The sequence below is a fragment of the Rhinolophus sinicus genome, chromosome 17, assembly GCF_057876585.1.
Source record: "Rhinolophus sinicus isolate RSI-liver-muscle chromosome 17, RSI-T2T, whole genome shotgun sequence".
In the NCBI taxonomy this organism is placed as follows: Eukaryota; Metazoa; Chordata; class Mammalia; order Chiroptera; family Rhinolophidae; genus Rhinolophus; species Rhinolophus sinicus.
Window position 1 is genome coordinate 81,209,399 of NC_142517.1, and position 24,242 is coordinate 81,233,640.

General features: G+C 40.9%; 1 protein-coding gene across 2 annotated transcripts in view; it reads left to right on the forward strand.

Annotated features, from left to right (window-relative positions):
• The first annotated feature begins 10,244 nt into the window (after window positions 1-10,244).
• DCBLD2 (discoidin, CUB and LCCL domain containing 2) overlaps window positions 10,245-24,242 on the forward strand; it is an 82,742-nt gene continuing 68,744 nt past the window's right edge. Inside the window, exon 1 of one of the 2 annotated variants that reach the window (XM_019756505.3) lies at window positions 10,245-10,862. In XM_019756505.3, the coding sequence (XP_019612064.3) occupies window positions 10,652-10,862 (211 nt within the window). In that variant the 5' untranslated portion in view covers window positions 10,245-10,651. Of the gene's footprint in view, window positions 10,863-18,371; window positions 18,494-24,242 lie in introns of those variants that run through there. The other variant, XM_088793956.1, reaches the window with a different exon arrangement.

Consider the following 24,242-nt stretch of genomic DNA (forward strand, 5'->3'; position numbering starts at 1 on the left):
TTCAAAATATTCAAGGCTTGCATTTTTGCATGAAATTTCAGAAAAATGTAAGTGATAAAATGGACATTTACTAGCACAGTTTTAAAAGTAGCCATTAGTACCAAATAAAAATTTCATGACAGAAAAAAATAATGTACTTTTATTAGGTACTTGTTGCTTGCTGGTAGCAGGCTTTGGAAAGAATCCAGGTCACTGAGTGATATAAGCAAAATTCCGAGAATAACGTTGAGGCGGTGTAGTCAAGTGAAAAAAACACAAGCTCTCACATTAGACGTGCCTGGAGTCTCAACCCAGCTGGGTCCTGGCCTAATCACTGAACCGGCGTGCCCATATTTGAATAATTATACTTCCCTCACTGAGATGCCATGAGATGTCCACAATATGACGTATAAAATGCCTCACAGAGGTAGATGCTCACTAAATATGAATCCTCTGCCCTTTCTCTTCTGCCCAGGGTCCAGACACATGAGGATTTTAAATGTAAATCTGAAAAAGCCAAAGACACTAATGACCTCTCAGAGCCTGGTCATCAGAATTAAATCTTCTAACTCAATGGTTCTCAATATTTCCGCTTCTACTACTGAGAGGAGGCCACAGGTTTACTTCCATAAGGGGCCTCTCAAAACTTGTAAAGCTCCATCAGGCAATTCTGTTGGTACTTACCATCTCAATACAGTAGCTCATTTTATTCCATAGTCCATAAAATGATGTGTCATAATTTTTATGCAGCTTGTTTTTAAATCAAGTTGGAAACCTAACGGGGAAAAATTAGCATTCACTGGGTAAGATGTAGATCTCTGAGCTTCTTTGCATTTTTCCCTCCAAAGACATTTTAAATTCTCAAGATACCTTCAGTGACAATTCATGTTGTCTTCTCCTAAACATATTTTTTCTTGTCATTTATTAGCTACATCAAGTCCATGAAGACAATTTTTAAAGAAAGCTATTTAGAGACTACTTGCTCTACATTTCATGAATGTTAGCTATCTCTTATATTCATTTGGGTTGGGAAAATAAAGGTCGGGGTTATTTTATATGATAGAATAGAATGCAACTCAAAATTATGAAAATGATTCCAGGACCAGGACAAATTCTTGATAGGTCAAGAAGAACTTAAATTCTCTACAAGCAGAATATGTAGACATAAAAGTTGGGAAATAACTTTCAGAAGCAAGAATATGATTACAGATGGGATTTGAGTGTAATATTTTAACATATCTTCAAACATAGCTTATTTATTTCATTTTGTTTTCCATTAGGGTACAGATGGTGTTAAAAATTTTATTCTGGGCCATGTATAATTCCTCTAAATGAGTGGCTGCCATAAGCATGCATGAATGGCTGTATGAGTTTGTTCACTTGGAGATAATGTCAATTTACTTATACACACTGTTGTAGTTATTTTTAAAACAAAATCTAGGAGCTGATTCAGCATGGCTCTTCTGGTGGGGATATCATTTTGTAGGTAATATAATTAATTGCATGCATATGTAACTATCAGCATCTAGAGTGAGTGGCTATATTTATGTTGTGATAATGAAGGACTTTCTTAATATTAGTTATTTGTCAATATGAGAATAATAGCAAATGATATAAAGACTAAAGTGAACCCTGAATTACCTTATATCTGGTAATTGATTTTTTTGGGGGGCACCACATTTGCTGTTTCAAATCAAACAGCTAAACAAATAGTTAAATTTTGTAACTAGGAGGGACCTCTGGGTGTCTTCCAAATGTGTCCTAAATAAATAGGAAATCCATGAATTTTTTGACTCAATAATTTATGTCTTTTATCAAGGCCTGTTCTTACCCTCCATTTTAGTCAAGTCAGTAGTATCAAATATACCGATTATATTCACAACAAAATGAATGTAATAGCTTCAGATCTACAAATGGGAACTAAGCATTGACTTAAAGGGATCACCAGTAAATAATGCCAGATAAGTGGTGAGAAAATAGCCCTATTTATTCAAAATTCAATGAGCACTAGGCACGTACAGTCCTTCAAGAATAATAATTAAAAAATAGCTAGGTCAGGGAAATTATATTCTTCTTTGTTTTTCTCCTAGGAGTTATTTTGGTCTGCAATCAATCCTTCAGAAAAATCTCTCACATTTTCACTTTTGTGCAGGCTTTTAACTATGAACAAAATGATAGTGTATGTCAGTCAAAGGTAAGTATTATTTTTATTGACATTAAAACCTGATTATTAATGTGGACGCTCATGGAAAGTCAGATTAATCTGAACAATACGTTATTTCCTTTTAGTCCACAATCTGTCATTTCGCAAACCACGATTAATAGAATGCCAAAAATAAAAAGATCTGTTTAAATGAAAATGTATAATATATTCTGCATCTCATTTATGTCTTATTGTGTTAAAAGGCAGGTTAATATTAGCTAGTCTGTGAATGTGATACAAAGAAGATGGTATTCTTTGTTTTAAAAACCTAAGGTATTTCTTTTAAACACTAAATTTCTAAAGGCTCGCTATAATTTAAAATATTAGTTCCTATTTTATTGACTTATTAAATTTAAAGGCTCTAAATTAACATTTAATTAAAGGATTCAAAAGGAATCATTAAAAGAAGTGATCTGCACATTTAAAAAAATCCCAATTTCTATTTCTATTCTCTTGGTTATTAAAAAATAAAAAGAACTATTGTATTATTGTTTGCTTGTTCTGGTGTAACAGAAGGCAGCTGCCTGGACGATTCCAAATCTGGGGATGGAAGCCTAGTTTCTTGTCAAGAGGATGGGAAGTGACAAGTTTACATTTCTCAAAATCTCTGGCTCTAGGAGTTTCCTGCTTTCTCTGAATTTTTGCTCTCCACTTTCATTTCACTTCTGAGGATGCTGGCCTTCCAGGTAGAATCAATTAGTTGAACACTAACCTGAGTGTTCCCCACTCCCCAAGCCCCCTCCCCCACTCCTACTTAGATGCCTGCTCTTCCCCAAAGTTTTACCCGATCAAGTCTGTGACTACAGTAAACTTAATGCAGAATTTGAGAGGAAGGCAGGGGGGAGGTTACAATATAGCCTATACAGCAAACAACTAGAATTTATTTGTTAGCGATATCTACCTATCAAAGCATCTTTGCATTCCAACCACTGGAGAATTTTCACTATTTCTCACCTCTCTTCAACTCCAGCTTCCGACCACAACTCTGGCCTGCTTTATCTCCTGTGACCTCCCCCATCTCCTTCTTGATAAGGTTACCCTCCCGCTCCAGAGCCCTGTTTGCTTCGCTTGCAAAACAGAACTGGGACTCTTCATCTAGTTCCAGTTCAGAAAGGCATTGCTGGGATCATGGGGGAGAAGCACACCCTTTAAGGTACGTGCTGGTGCTGGTTCAGCACAGCCAATGCTCTCCCAGAGAGGAATTCTGTTGTCGTCAGCTTCTGTCTCCTCTTCCTCCAACATTAGGTACGGATTTAGAAATTAAGGACTTAGAATTTGGCTATGAGATGAAAGGGAGCCGCAGATAATGAGAGTTTGGAAGACTTATTAAACTTGAAATCTACAGTGAGAGCCAACCATCGCCTGTTGTGGACAAAGACACTGATAACTAGAGGTAGGAAACTTGCTGGAGGTTATACAGCACTTTCAAGTGCAAGTTGGATATAAGAGTCTGGTCTAGGGCTGTTTTCCATGATTTCATGAAACAACTCAATTTCTCAGAAGCCAAACAGCATTTGAACTTTATATATTTAATTCTCGACAACGTTGCCAGCGTAGGTCCCACAGGAAAGAATACAGGCATATAGCAGGAGAGGCATACAGTCATTGCACGCCTAAATAATATTATTTCAGATACTCTGGTATGCTCACTATTCATTTTTTAGTTCTCTGTTAACCATTCATATATAATTAATTCTCTAATGTGTAGGCATGATGATGTCATGGAGGTCACATTTCATATTTTTACTAAAATCCTTTTCAGCCGCCATCAAAGATAAAATACCAAACTGAAGCCTTCTTGTTCTGACCCACAAGTGAGTGAATTAAATTTCTTATGTTCCTAGAAAAACCAAATGGAGGGTGGCAGAGAGCGGTAGGAAGAGAAAAAGAAATAGGATTGGAGGAAGAGACAAATGGAAAATGATCAAAGTTAGTCATGTTGCTGAAATATGCCAAGAAAAGATTTGTAATGTCATTATCCACTAGTAGAAATGAAACAACTTCTGTAATAAATTTAGGTTCCTAACATTTCTTTCTTAAATTTGCTATAACAAATAGCTAAAGAAATAGTTTATAAATGTTAAGAAAATATGAGTAACAAACTTGAGAGCTAGACTTGATGGAAATGACTAACTGAAAGAAGCTCACAAGATAAAGAGAAAAATGAATCTAAACCACTTCTGTTCGCAGAAAGGAAGTAAGTCTCCTCAGCAGATTTCAGACATTTAACAACAAACTTAGCTGTAAACATTTGTCCAAATAGTCAACAGGACAAAGAAAATGCTCCTGTGAGAACAGTAACCAGATCTTAGGGCCCTGGGCTTTGAAGTTTGAAACACTTCCCCAGAACTGCCACATTCTTCTTTCTCTCCCACCCTGTTGGAAGAACACAAAAGTAAATTCTCGTTTGTTCCCTCTTTCTGTTATCCTGCCAAAAATATACACTCACTGATAAAGCCCACCAGTGATTCATTACATACCATCATCCCAAGGTTTCCAGTATAAATGCCATATTAAATGAGCCTCTTCTGTTTTATTAATGCTTAAGAGACATTTAATAGCAATGATGGTGCCAATGATCCTTACTGTATCACCATTAAAACCCAGATGTTTCTGTATGAAGCAAAGGAACCAGCCCCGAGGTTCTTTTCCTCCACTCTCATTTCCTTATTAGTGGCTTAACTGGAATTCATTTGGAAGCAAAAATAGTGGGATGTAACCATTCTTTTCATATTTCTCTACAGGTCAATTCCATTTTCTCTATTCCTCCATTCTTTATCGATTAAGAGAAAAAGAAAGAAAATGAGAAAAAGGAAGAGAGAGAAGAGGGAAAGGGGAGAAAGTTCTGGTGAATTAAATTTAGGCTGAAAATCGATATGTTGAACGTGAACTAAACAAACATAAATATATCAAAGGTACTGGTACACATTTTAATTCCTGATATTTCATATATAATCCCATGTGTTCCTTTCCTGAAGCCCTAGTCTTCACCAGAGCCTTCATCCAAAGCATTAATTCATTTACCAGTCAATGAAGGGAGTCAAACATGGCTGCTACAAGTTCTCGCACACGTCAATGACCTCATGTGCAATGAAGACACTGCTCAGTTTGTGTTGTCTTTGTTAGTCTTGTTCCCAGGGGAACCTCTAAAGCCCATATCTTATTGAGTCTTTGTAGTAAGGAGCTGGGACCTGGGCTTACTTTGTGGAGGCACTTGAGCTTCTGGGGGCCTCTGGCTGCTATGACGATGGCTTTCTCCAGACCTATCCACTTTGGGTCCTGGTTAGAATCCCTAGTTCTGATCCAGCCCAGCCATCTGGCTCATGTGGATAAAACAGTCCTGGACAAACATTGCTCCCACAGCCTCAGAAGAGCTCAGCCTCCAAACACATCAAGTCACAGAGGCAAGAAAGACGATAGAGTTGGCTACAGCAGTGCACAGTAAGAAAGATAATATAAACTAGAATTCCACTCTATCCAGGTATTGTCCTAAAAATGAATGCCTGTTATGTTCCTTTGGTATAAGGTCTCACAAAAGAGATTTTGGGTATCTCAGAGCAGTCTTCTGTCATCGTTTTTGCAACTCAGTAAAGTGACAATGATCAGAGGTGGGGAGAGAATAGGCGCAGAAACAGCATCAACCCTTTCCCACATCTGTGCCATACCTCGTACATCCATCAGAAGGGACTCCACAGATTTCTCTAGCCAGAGTTCCATACTACGTATTTCCAAAGCAAAACCCAGGAAGCTGAAGCGTAAGAATATAGAAATTGTCTGTCGTGCGGGGCGTCCGGCGGGGTCTCTGCTCCCGCTCCCCACAAGAGAACGCAGGATATGGTGAGGCCAAAAAGAAACACCCACGGAGCCATAGGTAGGGGAGTCATACCACTATATTCTCGCTGGTGGCTGAGTTGGAGAAACAGGAAGCAGGAGCCACACTGTTTGCAACCCTCATTGCACCGCTTGCAGGCTCAGCCACCATCTTCTTGCGAGCCCCGATTTTTTGCTAGTGAAGCCACAGCAGTTATATTAATGGCCAATGGCTCACTGGTTACAGCTGACGGCCAACTAACCACAGCTGATGGCCATCCAATCACAGTTGATGGCCATTTGCTACCTGAGCCAGCACCTTTCTATGTGAGGCCGAGAGCCTGGAAACTGCACTTTGGGGCTCTGTCCCCACATTGTCAAATGGTAACCGTCACCAAGACCTTTTGACTTTACCTTTTTAAATATAACTTCAATTTGCCCCTTCTACCCTCATGCCTTTCCTGCCACTGATCTCATTTAGAACCTCTTTACCTCTCTATTATCTACTTTTAACAACCATTTAAAACACAAGACAGTGAGTAAAACAGGGATAAAAGAAAATGTAAGGGCTCCTATTTCTTGCTTTAGGCATATGTAGTCTGGATCTTTTCATGCTGTATTAACAAGAATTAGAGGGGGTGTGGGGACAGAGTCCCAGAGAGCAGTTTCCAGGCTTTAGGCATCACATGGAAAGGTGTTGGCTTGGTTATTAGATGGCCATCAGCTGTCATCGGATGGCCATCCACTGTGTCTGTGTGGCCATCAGCTGTAACCAGTTAGCCAATTAGCCAGTAATATAACTGCCATGGCTACGCTAAGGGGTTGGTTGGTTAGCAGAGAAGCGGACGTTGGATTCCAGCTCCTGCTTCCTGTGTCTCCAACCCAGCGACCAGTGAGAATATAGTGGTATGACTCCCCTATCTATGGCTCCGTGGGTGTTCCTTTTTGGCCTCACCATATCCTGCGTTCCTGTGCGGGGAGCGGGAGCTGAGACCCTGCATTACAGGGGGCTATATCCCAGGTTTTGCCTGTTTCAGAAAGGCTTCCATACCTTTGCTAGTTCACAAGTGAATTCTCTGCCTTGGTGCAGTTCTATGTAGTCAATAGGTGCCAGCCTGAAATTCATAATACCTTGCTGTGGGGACAGAGCCCCAGAAAGTAGTTTACAGGCTCTCGGCCTCACGTGGAGGAGTGCTGGCTCGGGTAGTAGATGGCCGTCAGCTGTGGCTGATTGGCCATCAGCTGTAGCCAGTTAGCCAATTAGCCGCCAATATAACTGCTGCGGCTACGGAGGAGAGGGGAGGAGAGTGAAAGAGAGTCGCCGGTGGGTTGCAGACAAAACGGACAGCAGGTCGCATGTCCAGTGAACCCAGCCTCCAGTGAGACCGTAGTGGTATGACTCCCCTACCTATGGCTCCGTGGGTGTTCCTTTTTGGCCTCACCATAACCTGCGTTCTTGTATGGGGAGCGGGAGCAGAGACCTCGCAGGGTCTCCCTTGTCATGCGGGGAAGCCTGCGGGGTCTCTGCTCCCGCTCCCCATACAAGAACGCAGGATATGGTGAGGCCAAAAAGGAACACCCACGGAGCCATAGGTAGGGGAGTCATACCACTATATTCTCTTTGGCGGCACTATACTCTCACTGGAGGCTGGATCCACACTGTTCGCAAACCGCCATCCACACTTGCCAGCCCAGCCGCCATCTTCTTGCTAGCCCCATTCTTTTCTCTCTCTCTCTTCTCTCTGCTAGCGTAGCCACGGCAGTTATATTGGCGGCTAATTGGCTAACTGGCTACAGCTGATGGCCAATCAGCCACAGCTGACGGCCATCTACTACCCGAGCCAGCACTCCTCCACGTGAGGCCGAGAGCCTGTAAACTACTTTCTGGGGCTCTGCCCCCACACCCTGCATGACAAATGGTGCAGCGAGCAGGGTCTCCCCTCACGACACTTGCTTTGTCACCACTCTGTGACCTCAGGGTCATCACTCAATGCCCTATGAAAAGAGTTGTCCAACGAATGAGTCGGGTTGTCTCAAAAAGACTATTATGAGAAATCACAGTACAGGACTGACTGCTGGCCGCATTAACACGTCATGATTGATATGCCAATATTGAACGCATTATCTTGTCTTCTACTTCCTCACCCAACCAAACCAGTTCCCCTTCTCATATTCCCTTGCTGTGTAAAAGGCACTGCCTTCTACCTAGAAACCTGAACACTTCCCTTAACTCCTCATTCCTCCCCAGATGTAATCAGTTACTACATGCCTAATATTCTTCCAGGTAGTCTTCCCTTTCCAAGCCTACTGCTACTGCAGTTCAGACTCGCCTCACTTTTTTAACTATACAAATCACTGGACCAGTCACCAGACTGCTGTCCTGGCTTAGTCTTGCTCTTACTCCAGTCCATTCCTAACTCTCCTCTCTGGTTGAGTTTTCTCAAATAAAAATCTAATAATGTCACTTTTTCTTAGACCCCTTTAGTTGTTTTTCAATGTTACAAAATAAAATCCTGACTCCGAAGCCTGTCTGAGGTCTTGCCCTTACCGACTTTTCCAGACTAGTCTTCAGTTCCTCACATTAGCAATAGTTAACCACATGTAGCTCCATCAACACCAATCACCTGCTAACCAGCCTATTTTGCCTCTGCCCTGAGATAACCTTCCTTACTTTGTCCTCTTATTCAAGACAGCTGGAGTTTCATACCACAATGGGTTTCTTAAAACCCATCCATTATAGTATTGTGGCACCAGTCCATACTTCCAACATGCCGCTGATAGCAAAGGATTTCTTTACATGACCACCTCCGACACAGAATGTAGGCCCCTCTGACAAAACTTCCTATATCCACTACCTACATTAGGCCTAAAGCCTAGTAGGGTTTAATAGGCACCCAATAAATACTTACTGAATAAATTTGATAGAAGGTTTTAATGCACGAGGGATCTGCAGGGGAGTTGTAAAAGATGACCTCCAAAGTCCTTTCCAATTCTCAGATTTTCATTTGAGGATATTAATCCCTTCCATGGTTTTGGATATTACATGTATTCATGACTTGTACCCATAACTTCAGGGTACTCCTCAACCTAAACTTTAGATCAAAATGTCTACCTGCCTGTTATATAGCTTCCCATATTAATTGAGTGGACATCTCAAATTCAGTATGTACTAAACTAACTCACTTTCCCACACAACCTGCTCCACCTTTCCAGTTTCCTGTATTTATTAATGACAGCAACCTTCTCTTAAGAGCCCATGTGAAAAACATCCAGGATGGCACCTCTCTCCTCTCTAAAACCAATCACCTCCTAGTCTTGCGGATTCCCCTTTCCCAAAGACCAGTTCTTTTTGTCACTCCATCCCCTGACAGTCTCCATCAAATTGCTTGTGACTCTAATTAGCACTTATTGTATTCTGACTTTCATGATGTAGTTCCATCTCTGTCCCAACACTAGATCATGGAAGATTTCTGGGTTACGGCTACAACTCCAACTCATAGCTCGGGGTTTGCAGGTAGATAGCAGGTGCTCAACAACTCTTGGTAGAATGGCTGAATGAATGTTAGGATGTTAGGTTTAAATTGCTTTGGGGGCATGGATCTTGTTATATCCTTTTTGTTTGTTTGTTTCTCCTCTAATATAGTAAATATAGTGAAAGGCATTGAAAACAGGAAATACATATATTTTAATTGAGCACTGATCTGTTATTATAATTCGCAGTAGCTGCAACAATTGGCTGTAGTTTAAATTTGAAGACAACTGCTCTGCTATTAAAGGGGGGGGGGAAATGTCCTTCAGACTCAGCTCTCAGCTAAAACCATCCAGGATCCAGGTTTCCCACCCCTTCCAGTGGCCTGATGTGCGGCGGGGGAGGAGCAATGAACAAGCAGGGCCTGAGCGGCAGGGAGAGCCGGATGGGGGGAGTCCCGGAAGTCATTGACCAGAGCAAGCGGCCGCCTCAGCGGAATCAGCTTGGGTTGTGGTCCCAACAATAACAAACTCGCGGGCCGGGCGGGAGCCGCCGAGGGCCCAAGCTTGGGGGTGGAACCCGGATTGGGGGAGGCGGGTGGGACGCTTCCCAAGGCCTCAGGGGATTGGAGGAAAGAGATGAGAGGCGGTGGGGCTCGAGGAGTGGGCCGAGGAGCTAACGGGTCGACCGAGGAGAGAGCGTGTTGATTGGATGGCGCGGGGGGAGACGGACCGGAGCCGACCTCGGATTGGCCGGGTTGGCCGAGGAGGCGTGGCCAGAGCGCGCAAGAGGGAGCGCGAGGGAGCGGGAGACCGGCCTGCCTGCCAGCTAGCCGGAGCGGCGGGCGAGCGCGGCGAGCAGGGCTAGGGTTGAAGAACGCCGTGCGGGAGGCGCGTTGCCCAGCTCCGTCGCTGCCGTCTCCCGCGCCTCAAGCCCCCAGTTCCTTCCCTCCCCTCCCCTGCACTCCGCCGTGGGTCTTGGGCGGGGAGCGGAGGGAAGGGACGAAGAGGAGGAGGCGAAAGCGGAGTGAGGGGCGGAGGAGGTCCCGGCGCGGCGCGGGGCGAGGCGAGGCGCGCGCTGCTTGTCTCTCTCCCGCCTCATCTGCCGCCTGCTCGCTGGGTGCGGCGGCCCCGGGGCGCGCGGGACACCCGGGGCGCCCGCACTATGCAGGCGGACTGCCGGCCGCCGCGATGGCGAGCCGGGCGGTGGTGAGAGCCGGGCGCAGCCCGCACCGTTCGCGAGTCCGGGCCGCGGCCGCCGCCCCCGCCCGGGCCGCGCTCCTCCACTCGCACTCCTGCCTCCTCCCTCCCCGCTCCAACTCCTCCTCCTCCCCTATGCCTCTGTTCCTTCTGCTCCTACTTATCCTGCTTCTGCTGCTCGAGGACGTCGGAGCCCAGCAAGGTGAGTAGTCGCCTGGGAATGCGCGGCGCGTGGAGCCCCATGGGCGGCCGGGGCGCGAGGAGAGCCTCGGAGGTGCCAGGTCTGCAGGCCATTAGGGGAATAATCTGCAGATGCGCGGGGGAGACGCGGTGCGCTTCGGTGGGTGGGCAGACCTGGCTGGGCGCGCACAACGTGGAGTAGCAAAGGTGGGATCAGCCTGTTGGCGCGGCTTTACCTTTTTGGCAAGACCATTCATTTTTCTGAAAAGAGGGAAGTGAGACCCTGCTATGAAGTCTTCTGTTTTGGTACTGGATTCTTCTGGGGATAGTCTTTGGGAGGAAAAAGAGAAGTTTTGGAGATGTGAACCTTAAAGTTGAGCTAAAGGGATGGATGGACAGAGTAGAAAGGCAAGGTAATTAAATAGCATCTTAAACCTATTAAGGGCAAGTGTTTATGATTATCTTTTGTGAAAGTGCTCAGGTTCAAAAGCGAATGAAATATATTCTGGTTATCTTTGAGTCTTGGATTCAGAACGTGTCATTTACAGTCCCTACCTATTAGGATGGTGGCCGAGATTGCCCAGATCAGACACTGGGTCTGACCCAGTGCAGCTATGTTGCCTAAATGGAGCGTTGCGTGTTAAAAGTGTAAGGCCCTTCCAGGAAGGGGCAAAACTTGTTTTCTATCTGCAGTTCTTGAAAAACCTATACCAGAAGCAAGCGAAACTGTTTATTGACTAATCGCCATGATGGATAGAGAATGTAGAACTGATTTTTTTCCCACCCTTTTAGTACTGTTTTCAGGCAGCGAACCGCAATTTTTGAAGCAGTCTGCGGTTATTGAACACATTTCCCATTGCATTTCCCATTTTATTGCAGTGAAAAGGATAAGGATTGAACTGTTTCTTATTGCTGGGAAGATTTCTTTTTTAACTGATCTCCACGTTTAAGTCCAGCTTAATGTTGCTCTCATGTGGTTTTTCTGTAAAGTATGGCATCGTGGCCATAAGCCTGACGTTATGAAGATGCTGAAACTTTGACAGGCATGTGGAATTATAATCTAACTATAAGGAAAGAATGTATTTGGTAAACTGACCTCTTTTAGATCTAAGCACATTTCTACACATGTAGATGCATTCAGGTCTTAGTTAGATAATCTTAAATGAGTTTTTTAAACATCAGCAGTTAATAATTGAGTGTGAAATCCTTCCCTAGGTTGAAGTTTTAGAGCCTATGCTTATATTTCCCTCCTGGTAGGAAAAAAAAAAAAAAGGCTTCTGTATGGCTAAGACTTATTGGGGCTTACTTTGTGGCAGGCACAGTACCAAGTAGTTTACAATGTGTTAAAATCAATCCTCACCACAACCATTTGATATAGGTGTTGTTATCCCATTCCAAACATAAGAAACTGAGACCAAAAAAAAATATAAGGTACCTTGATACAGAAAGAAATATAATTACATAATCACAATAATCTGTTTTGCTTATTTCTAGTGCTGAAAGTGTTTATATCATGTTTTTTTTAAAATCTTTGAACAATATAGAATCAGTCTCCCCACCATGAGATGATTGCCTTGTTTTTAGAATTTCTCAAGCCTGATCTAATTAAGCATGTAGCATTACCTGTTTTAAAGATATCATTTCAGTTTTCATCAGAACATTTTAACAAATAAGTTTGTCTTACACAGCGTCATCTTATATAAACACCAATGTAGACTAGCACAGATAGAAATGATACTGGTAATTTGAAAGCTCTGATTTCTAGTTCTTCTAAGGTGATTGGGTAGTAAGTCATTTAATTTCTTCATACCTCAGTTTTCTACATCAGTGATACAAGAATAGATACCTAGTGCATAACTTAAATTATGATGCACAGGAATTTTGCAAAGGGGAAAGCTTAATATAGCTGTCACTGATGATCATTGTTAATCTTGCACTTAACTAAATTATCTGATAAAGTAAGGACCAGTTAGGTGTATATCACAAAACATTCAGGAATTGTGTATGATTTCAACCCCCTGATTTTTTAAAAATTATATTTTCTTACCCAAAGGACCCGAATGCAGTCTGTGGTGGAATTGCTTTTAAGTCAGTCTTCCTAGTAATATGTGCTTCAGGGTCCACCGGTGTTTCCTCACATAACCTGAAAAGAAGTATAATTTCAAAATGAGAAGCACTGCTTTAAAACATCTATAGAATCTTTAATAATGGGAATGTCTAAATGTTGTAAAGTTATAAGCTGGAGTTTTTCCTTTACAGGAAGTATTAGGAAAAAGACTAAAAGGAAATAGTAAAATAATACCAGTTGTCTTTTGCTGGTAGAGTTGTAATTTCTTCTTTATGCTTTTCTAAATTCTCTGCAATTTACATACAGTCAGAATAAATAATAAACTGCAGAAATGTTTTGTGATAGATTTTTTTTTTTCTCAGCCAGCCTGGGTAGAAATAAATCTAATATATATGTTGATTTAGAACAATGCTTCAGATTTTTGTTTTTTTTAGTTTTTCAAACATCATTTTGAAATAGTAGGAGATATCACCCTCATTTCAATTAATACCATATATAGCTATTCCTCAACAGGTTTTCTGCTGTAGAGTGATTTTTCTTTTTGTTTGGCTCAGAATAAAATTTATCATTGGTCTGAAAACTTGTCAACCTTTCACAGCAGAGATGTATTTTAACCAATCTCTTGTCATTAATATATTTATAAATAGATTCTGTTTATTCACGTCTATTTTACTATTATGGTTTTAGATATGGCTTATATTTGTATATTTTTGAGTTGTAATTTGATATTAAGTTCATCTTTAAAATATTTTTCTTTATTGAAGGCATTTTTTTCCTGTAAAATGTGCATCTTTCTAAAAAACTTAAATAGGTGAAACTTCCGCTGATTGCATATTAGCTACTGTAATAAATTTATTTAATAGGAATTTGAGGGTCTCCAATAAATGAATTTATGTCTCCAGTTTACATTATGACTAGGAATTTGTGTCACCTCATCTTAGGAGACCAGCTTCCTCATTTGTATCATGGAGGGCTTGCTACCTTCTGGGTTAGAATATATTTGAGTGTGGAGTGAATTTTACAATCCATTAGGACTGACATGTTTATGATTATTAATATGAAATGTTTGTGAAGGTATTGATTTTTGTTTGCTAATTTAATAAACCTAAGAAACCAATCAGGTTCTTTTGTAAAAAGAGTTCAGTTTCACAATGATATTTGGAACTAATTGTGGGGGGAAATTATACTCTGTCAAGTAATGCCTTTATTTGCTAGTGATGCAGGGAAATGTTTTTTGAACAATATTTATGAATTATCAGAATTGAAGAGCACATCTCTCTTTTCAAAGAACGTGTAATTACTTCTAGGATTAACATTAGGTTAATTGAGAATTTTCTATTGCCTTTACTGGTGCGATGATAAAACATTAGAAGTCTTACATGGAGTTTTGTTCAGAGGCAAAAATCAAAGCATCCTTTTTCTGTTGTATTTCTGATTAATTTTGCACAACAGAAATTAGAAATATTGCACATATTCCACATATGCTAATGATCAGATTAAAATCCACATTTTTAAAACTTATAAATGAAAAATTAACTATAATTACAGGTTAATGATTTTTAGGTAATTTCCTAATGTCACAAGCAAAGAGGAAACATTATTTCCCTTTAGTTAATAATTCTGTTTGAACATATGAGCTTCATTCTAGAAGATCAACTTAAAAAAAAAAATCTTAAAATAGTAAAATTGGTATAAGTACCAGCATTAGAATTAATTGACAAATGAATTAATTAATTTCTAGAAAAAAGTAATGGGATTATAGTATAAAGAGGAAAAGCTAGATTTACATAGAGGTAGATTTTCAGTTTAGGACTACATATATTTAATAAAATAAACATGGGGTGTGAAAGCTCAGGTGGTAATATTGGGCATTAATTGAATGCATACAGACAGATAATTTCTATTTCCACTTCTTGATTAGTTGGAATGATGACTTAAAGTTAGGATGATTAGGAAAAGCTTAATAGAGATAGTGATATTTGCTAAGTGTGATTGTTGAAGTATAAAGTGACACAACTTGGCAATTTTTCTTGTGTGCCTCATGAATTTGGTTCATTTTAGAACAACCTTACGGCCTTAGCACTTTATTTTTAAAATATTGTACAGATAACAGTGATTGTTACTCAAAACCAAAAATTTAAATGATAATTATCCACAGTTCTAGCCCTAATCTATCAATCTATAATTTCTACGTTCCTTTTGAATCCATATTCACACACCTACATGATCTTACATGGCTGTAATTTTACTACTCTTCTGTTTTATAGGCTAACACATAAGCATACTTATAAAATACAAGAAGACAAACATTTCAAAATGGAAAAGTTCTTCAAAAACGTTCATTATTTATGATTACTATAATGTTCAGAACTGATATAACATTAGTTTCTTTCCATTGGATTAATGTCCTTATTCCATTGGATTACTTTCTTCAGCATAGGAGCAAGTGGTTGTAGGTGGTTGAGCTTTAATGGATTGCTAGATTTCTAGTCCACAGGGATGGCAGACATTTGAAGAGTGAAGATCAGCACAGCAAGGAAAGCATGGGAGTGTAGAAACGTGCCCTGTGGCGTTGAGCTGCAAGCCTCTGGGCGTGGCCCCCTGCTTTCTCCTGGAGCCCCAGCCCTGCGCCTCTGCCCAATAACTGGAGAAATGTTTGTGGGCCATGGTTTTGCACACTGGGGCGCCACTGTCTTGGAGCTAAATTAATACTACCCGTGTGACTAGCAGCCCCTCTCTCACTTGTAAGGTGCAATCCAAACCCCTTTGCATATTATGCATGTAACTGTTTCACAGTCTGGTCCCTCCCTTCCTCTCTGACTTATTAATCTCATGTTAGCACCCCTCATGCTTTATAGTTTAGGTGTAAGACAGAGTGACTTTTCATTCTAACATATCATTTTATGCTTTTTTGCCTTGTTCTGTATACTGAACTCTATAAATGCCATTTTCTCAACTTGGAATGCCCTTACTTTTCTTTCCCTGTCTGCTTTGTAAACTCCTAATCATCCTTCAGAGCCCTTTTGTGGGGGTCTCATCCGCACTGTGAAGAGTTTTCTAACCATCACCACACACTCATCTCCAGACAGTACTTTCCAGTTATTTCTGTTCACTCATTAATCACACTGTATTTTAAATATTTGTTACCGGTGGAAAGTTTTCATTCATTTTCTTATTTTTGATGTTTATCATGATGTCTGTCATTCAAAAAATGTGAGTTGTGAGCCCTTTTCTAGAGTGAATCTGCTGCCCCAAACACGATTGGTGTTAGTCGCCAGGCACCTACCTACGTGTTCTCCACGCTGTTGTCCTTTGTGTAATCTCGACAGTCGTGGGTCCAAAAGCCTGGGCTTCTCAGTCCCATGCTAGTAGAGCCCTCTCTTGAACCTACTTGCTCAGAGCCTGACGTCCTGCTCGGTGTTTCCCAGCCTCTCTCTTCCCAGAAGCTAGACCCCTCTGCTGCACTTGATTCCTCATCAAGTAAAGGAATCCTTCATCTGGAACTCTGAGCATAGCCATGGCCGCTGCTTAGAAAACACTACTGTGCCCACCTGTCGCATGGATCGTCTTTAAAAACACTGACAGCCTAAATCAGTGTCAGCAGGTTGGGTGTACTCCTTTGCGCTCTCTTTCAGATTCTGATTTGAATAGCCATCTCCGCCATTATAAAAGTCTCCTAGTTTTGGTTCTAACGACTGCCTGCCTCCTTTTTAGTCGCCAGCTGAAATTCCTGGAGAGCACTCAGATAACTTCAGTAACCTTGTGACCTAGGGAAATAATGAGAAACAAAGGCTGTAAAAGTCAGTGGGAACATTATTGTGAAGGACTTTCCATCGAGGGGCAGACAGAGGATTTGTCCCTGAGATTAGGCCTGGCATCCACCTTAGCTTTCTCCACCTTTACCCAATCCTTTTATCCATCATCTCAGTGATGCTCTTCCTCTGGTCCTTGGCAGGTGCCACACTTGGGCTCATGCCAAGCCCCGCTGTCTGCTCTGTCTGGTTCTGGATAGTTTAAGATGACGTGCAAGTCCAGTGGCCGCTGTGATTAGGTCTACATAAATGAGGGCTACACATCAAATCTCCAATGGGAATCACTGCTCGGTGGACACGTTGTGACTGTCCCACTTTGTATAACTGCTCTGCTCCTCATCCCTGCACAGTATAATTTTGCCTCCTGCCTGACCGGAATTTCCTTCCTGAAACTCGCTCTCGCACTCTGTCCAGAGCACTGCTTCGTCAGGGAATATCAGTTGTGTTAGTATCAGCTTCTGTGGTGCTTCTTCCTCTGTGCCTGGAAATATACTCAAAACACCACTGGCTTTTATACATCTCTCTTTTCAGCTGTTTGCTTGCCAGGTACCTTGTATCTCTGCTTTTTCCAGTGAAAACTTTCTAAAAAGTACACTACATTTGTGCTGTACACTTCTTAGTGTTTGGCACACAGATATTTGTTAAGGGATGATTTTCTTTTTAACCCTGCAGTCTAGCTTCTGCTGTACTGAAACTGTCATGTAAACTGTCAGATTTTTGTTTTGTTTTGGCTTGTTTTTGTTTGTTTTACTCTCCAAAACCTGAGACTTAGTCTGTCTTCACTATTTTTTACTCTGGTGGACTTGAATGAAAGTATGGAGACTTTGGAGGCAGACGTACCTGGATTTAAATACTAACCGTGTTGACTTTGGGGTCCGTTTCCCACTCTCACTGTTTTAAAATATATAACTCATCTTTCTAGAATGTATGAGGGCTGGGATCAGATCTGTTTGGATAGCTGGTAAAATTTTGTTCCATGAGTGAATCGATATTGTGTTCCTCTTTTTTCCTAATCTGCTGTTAAAATCGCCATCTTCACATGTTTGCTTTCTACTTAGAGCCAAAGCCTTCCCATCCTTCTGCCCCTATCCCTGTCCCAGTTATAGTTTAGGGAAGTCCCACCTCTAGCTCAGTGAAAGGGGTCAGAGCATGCAGTAGAGAAAGGTGACAGCAAGGTGTGATTGTTCACGTGAGGTGTCTTTACCAGGCCTCCTCCGACCCGCCCAGACTTTAATGCTGGTTTTGCTCCCTCCTTTTGGCCTCCACTTCCTCTCACCAACTTCTGTTGATGTTTCAACTTTCTTTGATCTGCACCCTCTCAGATCATTTTCAGGGTGGTGGTTTATCTCTTTCCTTCTGGCATGCCCTTCTTTCTAGTTAACTCTTTGGATCCTAGAAACTGACTTTATAGGTCTGGATATGAGATAGATATTCTGTGGCAGGGGTGGAGGAAGAGTGTTTTAGTTCAGACCCTTGAGGTCATAGGGAACAGAAGTCCAAGTTTGCTTACAGTAAAAGGGAAATGTATTAAGATTCTGAGATAACTTGTGGAATCTTGGGAGGAGCCGAACCAACCTAAGCCGAGGAGAAAGCAGGAATGCAGCTGGGCTTCAAGCGCCGAGGACTCAGCTTAATTTTTGTCTCTTGATTTAGTTGGACTTTGAGTGGAAGACGGAATCATGGCTGTTGGCAACCCTTAAGGCTGGTAGCTTCAACACGGGAGAGACTCGGGGATTTTCCCAAATGTACAAGGTTCGGAAACTGGAGGGGACGGTGAGTTGGCCTCCCTCTGGCCCAGTGTGAATCAGTACCCACTCTTGGACCTGTCAACTAACAAAGGAGCATGAGGTCATATAAAAATTGTTGGAAAGTGCAGGGCAGTTCCCAGAAGGATAAGGAGGGTACTAGAGAGAGGCATCATCTTCAAGGAGAAAGAGTGTCCATATTTATAGAGTCCACTATATTTTACGTAAGTTCTTAACAAACCCCTCACAAGTAGCTAGGGAGATAGGTGATGGTGTCCCCGTGTACAGGTGAGGTTAAGTGCCCAGTGTTTCAAAAGTTAGCATGGCTAGATTAAATCCAAGTCTCTCTGACTCCAATGCCTGTGGACCTTCTACTAAATCCCCTGCCTAGTGAGTACCTACTGCTGGCTTGATTGGGTTTATCATTTTCTAAATTCAACAGTGTGAGTGAAGAGCCTATTATGCCCTATTTCTATGTGTATGCCTGCCTAACAGAGTTCTGCAGCTTGGTATGGTAACCTTACATGAAAACGAATAATTAAGTATATTGAGTACAGTAAAGAGATTTTGATATGAAAATGGAGAAAAAGGCCAGGACTTTCAGAATGTTTCACAAAGGAGGTAACATTGAGTCGGTGCTTGCTAGGTGGGTAAGAAGAGGAAGGACGTGCAGTGGCTCAGAGGAGAATGGGGAACGCACGGGGAGTCACCCAGATGCCACCGCTGGAGCAGAGACGTCATGGGAGAACTCAGGAGATGAGACGAGAGGAATCAGGGAGATCATAGCGGACTTTGTATCCTTCCTGAAGAATTTGAGTTTTATTATATCATCAGTGGAAAATAGTGGAAGGCTTTTGGAATAAGGGACCTACATGACCCAGCTGGTGTTTAAGAAACACTTGCCGGAGTGTGAACCACAGGTTTGAGGAAGGAAAGATGAAGTGGGAGACCTGTTAGAGAACTATTGCAAGGACCTACAATTGTTTAGATGGACTGAATTTAGAGATACAGAGGAGACAAAGTATAAAACTTAAGGACTAGTTAACTTTGAGAGAGTGAAGGTTAGCTAATGCTTATTTTTCTCCCTTTCTGGAATCCTCTTCTCCCTGCTCTCCACCTCCCTCATCCACCAGGATTTCTGTCTAGTTAACTGCTATTTATCACAAACACACCATAGACTACCATTCCTTCTGCATAGTACTCCTCATCCATGAAATTCCTTGCTATCTCTGCCTTACTATATTGTAAACTGTAAGCACAGTTTGCCTTCTCTGCCATTTTTACTGTTGTCTGTAGCACCTACTACCGTGCCTGGCAGCTGGAAGATGTTCATTGAATATTTGGGACATACTGAGTTTGAAATGCTGTGGAACTTATTAGCAGACGTGCTGAATATGTAAGTAGGTGATGGCTTTAAGGATCAGCAGAAAGGTTGGAGACCTTGGAATTTTCTCCATTTCAGGGGTAGTTGAAATCCTGGGAGTAGATGAGATTGCTCAGGTAGAATCCAAGAGTGGGGAAAGCAGTCTGCAGAACAGCGAGAATGCCAGATAAGTTGCAGTTAGATAGTTAAAAGAAGAGCTAAGATGGGGAAGGAGAGGTTTAAGAAGGAAGGAAGGAAGGTGGGAGGGCAGGAAGAGCCAGTAATGCCAGATACTGTAGAAAGGTCACAAATAAGGATGGAAAAGTATCCACTGGCTTTTGTTTTGGCAGCTCCGAAACTGGCTGCTTCAGTGAATAGTTTGCTTCGAGAGGGGGGGTCTTCATTTCCTAGGGCTGATAACAAATAACCATAAACTTACATGGCTTAAAACAGCAATTTATTGTCTCATAGTTCTGGAGGCTCGAATTCTAAACTTCAGCAGGGTAGCGCTCTCGCTCGCTCTTGCTCTCCAAAGACTCGAGGTGAGGGTCCTTTACTCTTCCTAGCTTCTGGTGGCTGTAGTCTTTGGCATTCCTTTGCATCTCTCCACTCTTCCTCTATAGTTGCATGGTATTCTCCCTGCATCTGTATGTGTCCACATTTCCTCTTATAAGAGGAAACCAGTCATGGAATTAGGATCTACCCTAATCCAATATGGCCTCATCTTAACCTGATTACATTTGCAAAGACCTTGTTTCCAAATAAGATTACATTCACAAGTATCAGAAATTAGGACTTGAACATATCTTTGGGAGACATAATTCAACCTGTAACAGTCTGGAAGCTGAATTTCAGTTCGTAGAGGTTAGAGTGGGAAGCAAAGAAGTAAGATATTAAGTATAGAGAACTGAAGAAATCTGTTTGTAAAAGAAAGGAACAGTGAGAAAGAAGATGGCAGGCGTCGGCAGGCGTCGGGACACTGGGTGGAAAGAGGGTTTTGCTTACTGTTATGCTCCGAGTAGAGTATATGCTTGGTGGGGGTTGAAGAGGATTTATACATCTCACCTCCCTTCGTGTAATTCAATTTTTTAAATTATCACACATGCAAAGATGAATTTGGGCTTTATAAAGAGTGAAGCTGGGAGCTATTTCCTTTCCTAAAATACATCCAGTGACCCGCTAGGCTCTCAATGCATATCCATCTCATCCAATATTAAAAAACAAACAAACAAACAAACAAAAATTAAAGTAGTACCTTGAACTGTGTATTTGAGATTTATAGTGAGGCGGCTTTAAAAATTTTATAGTAATATGACTGATAGGGTACTTCTGGACTAAAACTTTGCAGTGCTAAATAATACATTAAAAAAATCTTCATTGTAGCCAAATGAAGTAAGATTATTAGTTAGGACTTGCAGGTTACTTTTTTGAACACTTTTATATTCTCTAAATGCCTTTTCTTTAGTTGACTGTAAGATCTCACAAATGTATTATAAGATGTGACAGACATGACACTTATTTAGAGGAAGTATACTCAGATTCACCGGTTCACAATGATAAATTATTGAAAGTTCCTTGGAAAAGTATAAACCTTTCATAGCTTATAATGACTGTAATAAATGTTACATTGCTCCACAGTTTGGGCATTTTGTGTTTTCTGTTTTTAAAGAAAATATTTTTAAAAATTGCAGTGTTCATATTAATATAATTCAATGATGAAGGCAATTTATATTATTTATTAGTGGTAATATGACTAAACTACGAGAGTGGCTGAAGGGTCACATGAAATCAGTATCACAAGAACATATTTATAAAAAAAAAAAAAACTCCACTTGATTTGAAGTTTAGAGCAGCCTAAAATAACATTTGTTCTTGATTGTATTAATTCAGTGTTATTTAAATATGTTTAATGATCCCTCTCTTTTCTCTAGGGATAAGCAGTTAAAAAAAAAATTTCAGTTATTTTCTTGGAGCAATATCAAAATTTGTATCTGGCTTAACACATCTGACCTTACACTCTTCAGAGGAAGTGAACACATGTTCTATGAGTAATCCCCTAGATAAATCTGCAGCCAAACAGCGGAGCAGTAAGATCAAATTCCAGTATTTTTTCTCCACTGAAATAAAATTCGAAAATTACATTATCAGGCTTCTACCCTTTATGGTCGGTTATGGGCTGGTGGGGACCATCTAGGAGAGGAGTAGGAGGAATTGACAGTGATGGTGGTCATGATGGAGTCGGAGAGAGTTGGTGATACTGGAATTGTAGATGAGAGTGTATGGATTGCTCCCTATGATACCCATTTTGAAAATTATGTTTTCAATAGTAGTTATGCGCCTTTTGTCAATTCTGCCTTATGAAAATGAGTAATAGACGGTGATACAGGCTGGCCACAGATCATTATTCTTTCCAGTGTATGTAACAAGGTTAAGCAGAAAATTTGGGGAATATTATTTCTGACCCTCTTTTTAACTCTTTTTCCCTTAAGAGCTCTTGACCCAGAAAAAGGACTTTTTTTCCTTTAACTTGAAAAATAAAGCATTCTATTTACTTGTTTTAAAATTTTGCAAATGGGAACATAAAACTCTTTTAGTGTAATTGCTGGCCTTTCAGGGAAAACTATTCCCAGGGTTGTACCCGTAGCGAATAGCACAGCGTTAACCGTTTGGGCTGAATGGAACCTAGCCAAGAGCTAACCCAGATCTTCTGTCTGAGGTAGTGTGTAGCCTTTGCCCTCAGTCAGCGCTTCTCAACCTCGGTGCTACTGACATGGAGGATGGATCAGTCCTGTGCTTTGTAAGGTATTTTAATAACATTCCTGGCCTCTACCCACTAGATGCCAGTAGCACCCCACCCCCTCCGGTTGTGATGACCAAAAATGTCTCGAGACATTACCAAGCGGGAGGTAAAATAATTTCTGTGGGAGCCTTCCCACTACCCCAGTTGAGAACCATTGCTCTACGTGTATTAGATTTGTTGATAAAGAATATTTTCCAGATTTTAATTTTACTTTAAAATGTTTTGTCATGTTTTAAGTATTTTGGTGTAGAATAGGCTTTACTTTTAAGAACTGTAATAATGAACTGGGAGCACATGTTCTAATTTGGGGGTAAAAGTGACGACGTGGTCTTTGATATGAAAATTCAACTTTATGACCTTTGGATTCCCAGTACAGTGTTTCTCAGACTGCAGATGGGGAGGGACCTTTTAGTGAGTCAGAAACACACATGCAAGAGTGTATAGGGTCACAGTGTAGAATGTATTTCTTACTTTGGAATAACAAAGCACAATTGAAAACTACCTGCTGGCCTAGTGAATATGCATAAGCCCAGCGATCCCTTTCGAACTGGAATATTCTAAACATAAACTTCATAGCAGTAGGTGTTGGCAAGGCCAGCTAAACTATTTAGTTAGGTTAAACTTATCAAATAATCCTTGAAATGCGAAACATTCAAACTTGTTCATTGCAGTAGATTTGAGACTTTTTAAACTTTGGTTTCTGGTGCGTATCATCTTGTTTTCGAGAGGAGGAAGCTCTGACCTCCATCACATATTTTAGAACATTCTTGGCACGTTACTTTGTGGACTGTTCGTGACCGCCCCCTACACAAGATACTGAAAAAAGACAGTTCCATTTTAATTGTTTTCTTCATCGACATGCACACAGAAGTCCTGTTTTTTTATCAGTTGGTATTTATTGTGTTAAATTTGTAGAAAATTATGCTTTATGGAAGAAAGGGCAAGAAACGTTTTGTGTATTTATTGAGACCTTAACAAATATAAACATAAAGACATCTAAAAACCTGCTTGTACTCTTTCTGTAAGGTTCATTTGAAAATCATAACCTTAAGTTAAATTATAGCTTGTGGGGAATACGTTAAATGCAACAATCTGCCATCACTAAGTTGTGAATTCAGCTGTTAATAGGAAATTCTTGGCTTTCTGAAATCTATCAACACTTCTGATCCCTAAAAATCTGCCTTAGTTTCTATTTACTAAAGAAAATGCATTTGTAGTTTGAGTTATTTTGTTTATTCAGTGGCTACGTTTAAAATATTGAAACACTTCCAGAAACCAGGTTTTTATCTTTTCAATAGCAAGAAAACATTTCAGATTTGAGTCATAATGTTAGAAACTCTGTCTTAGGATAGTTGTTTTTTTCCTCTAAGGAAAATGTTAATGATCAAAAGTTATTTATATAACAATTCATTTATTTTCACAGTGCAGGTTTTTATATCTCTGTGTTTTCTATTTAGATACTATCCAATAGAGATATTCAAGGTATTTTCATGGTAGTTTCAGGGAAAATTTGTGGTTATTCTTTTTTCCTCTGAGTTGTGTCACATTCTAAGGTTTATATTTGCAAAAGATCAGTGGGTGTATCACAGAAGAACTCACATGTTCGAAGTGCTC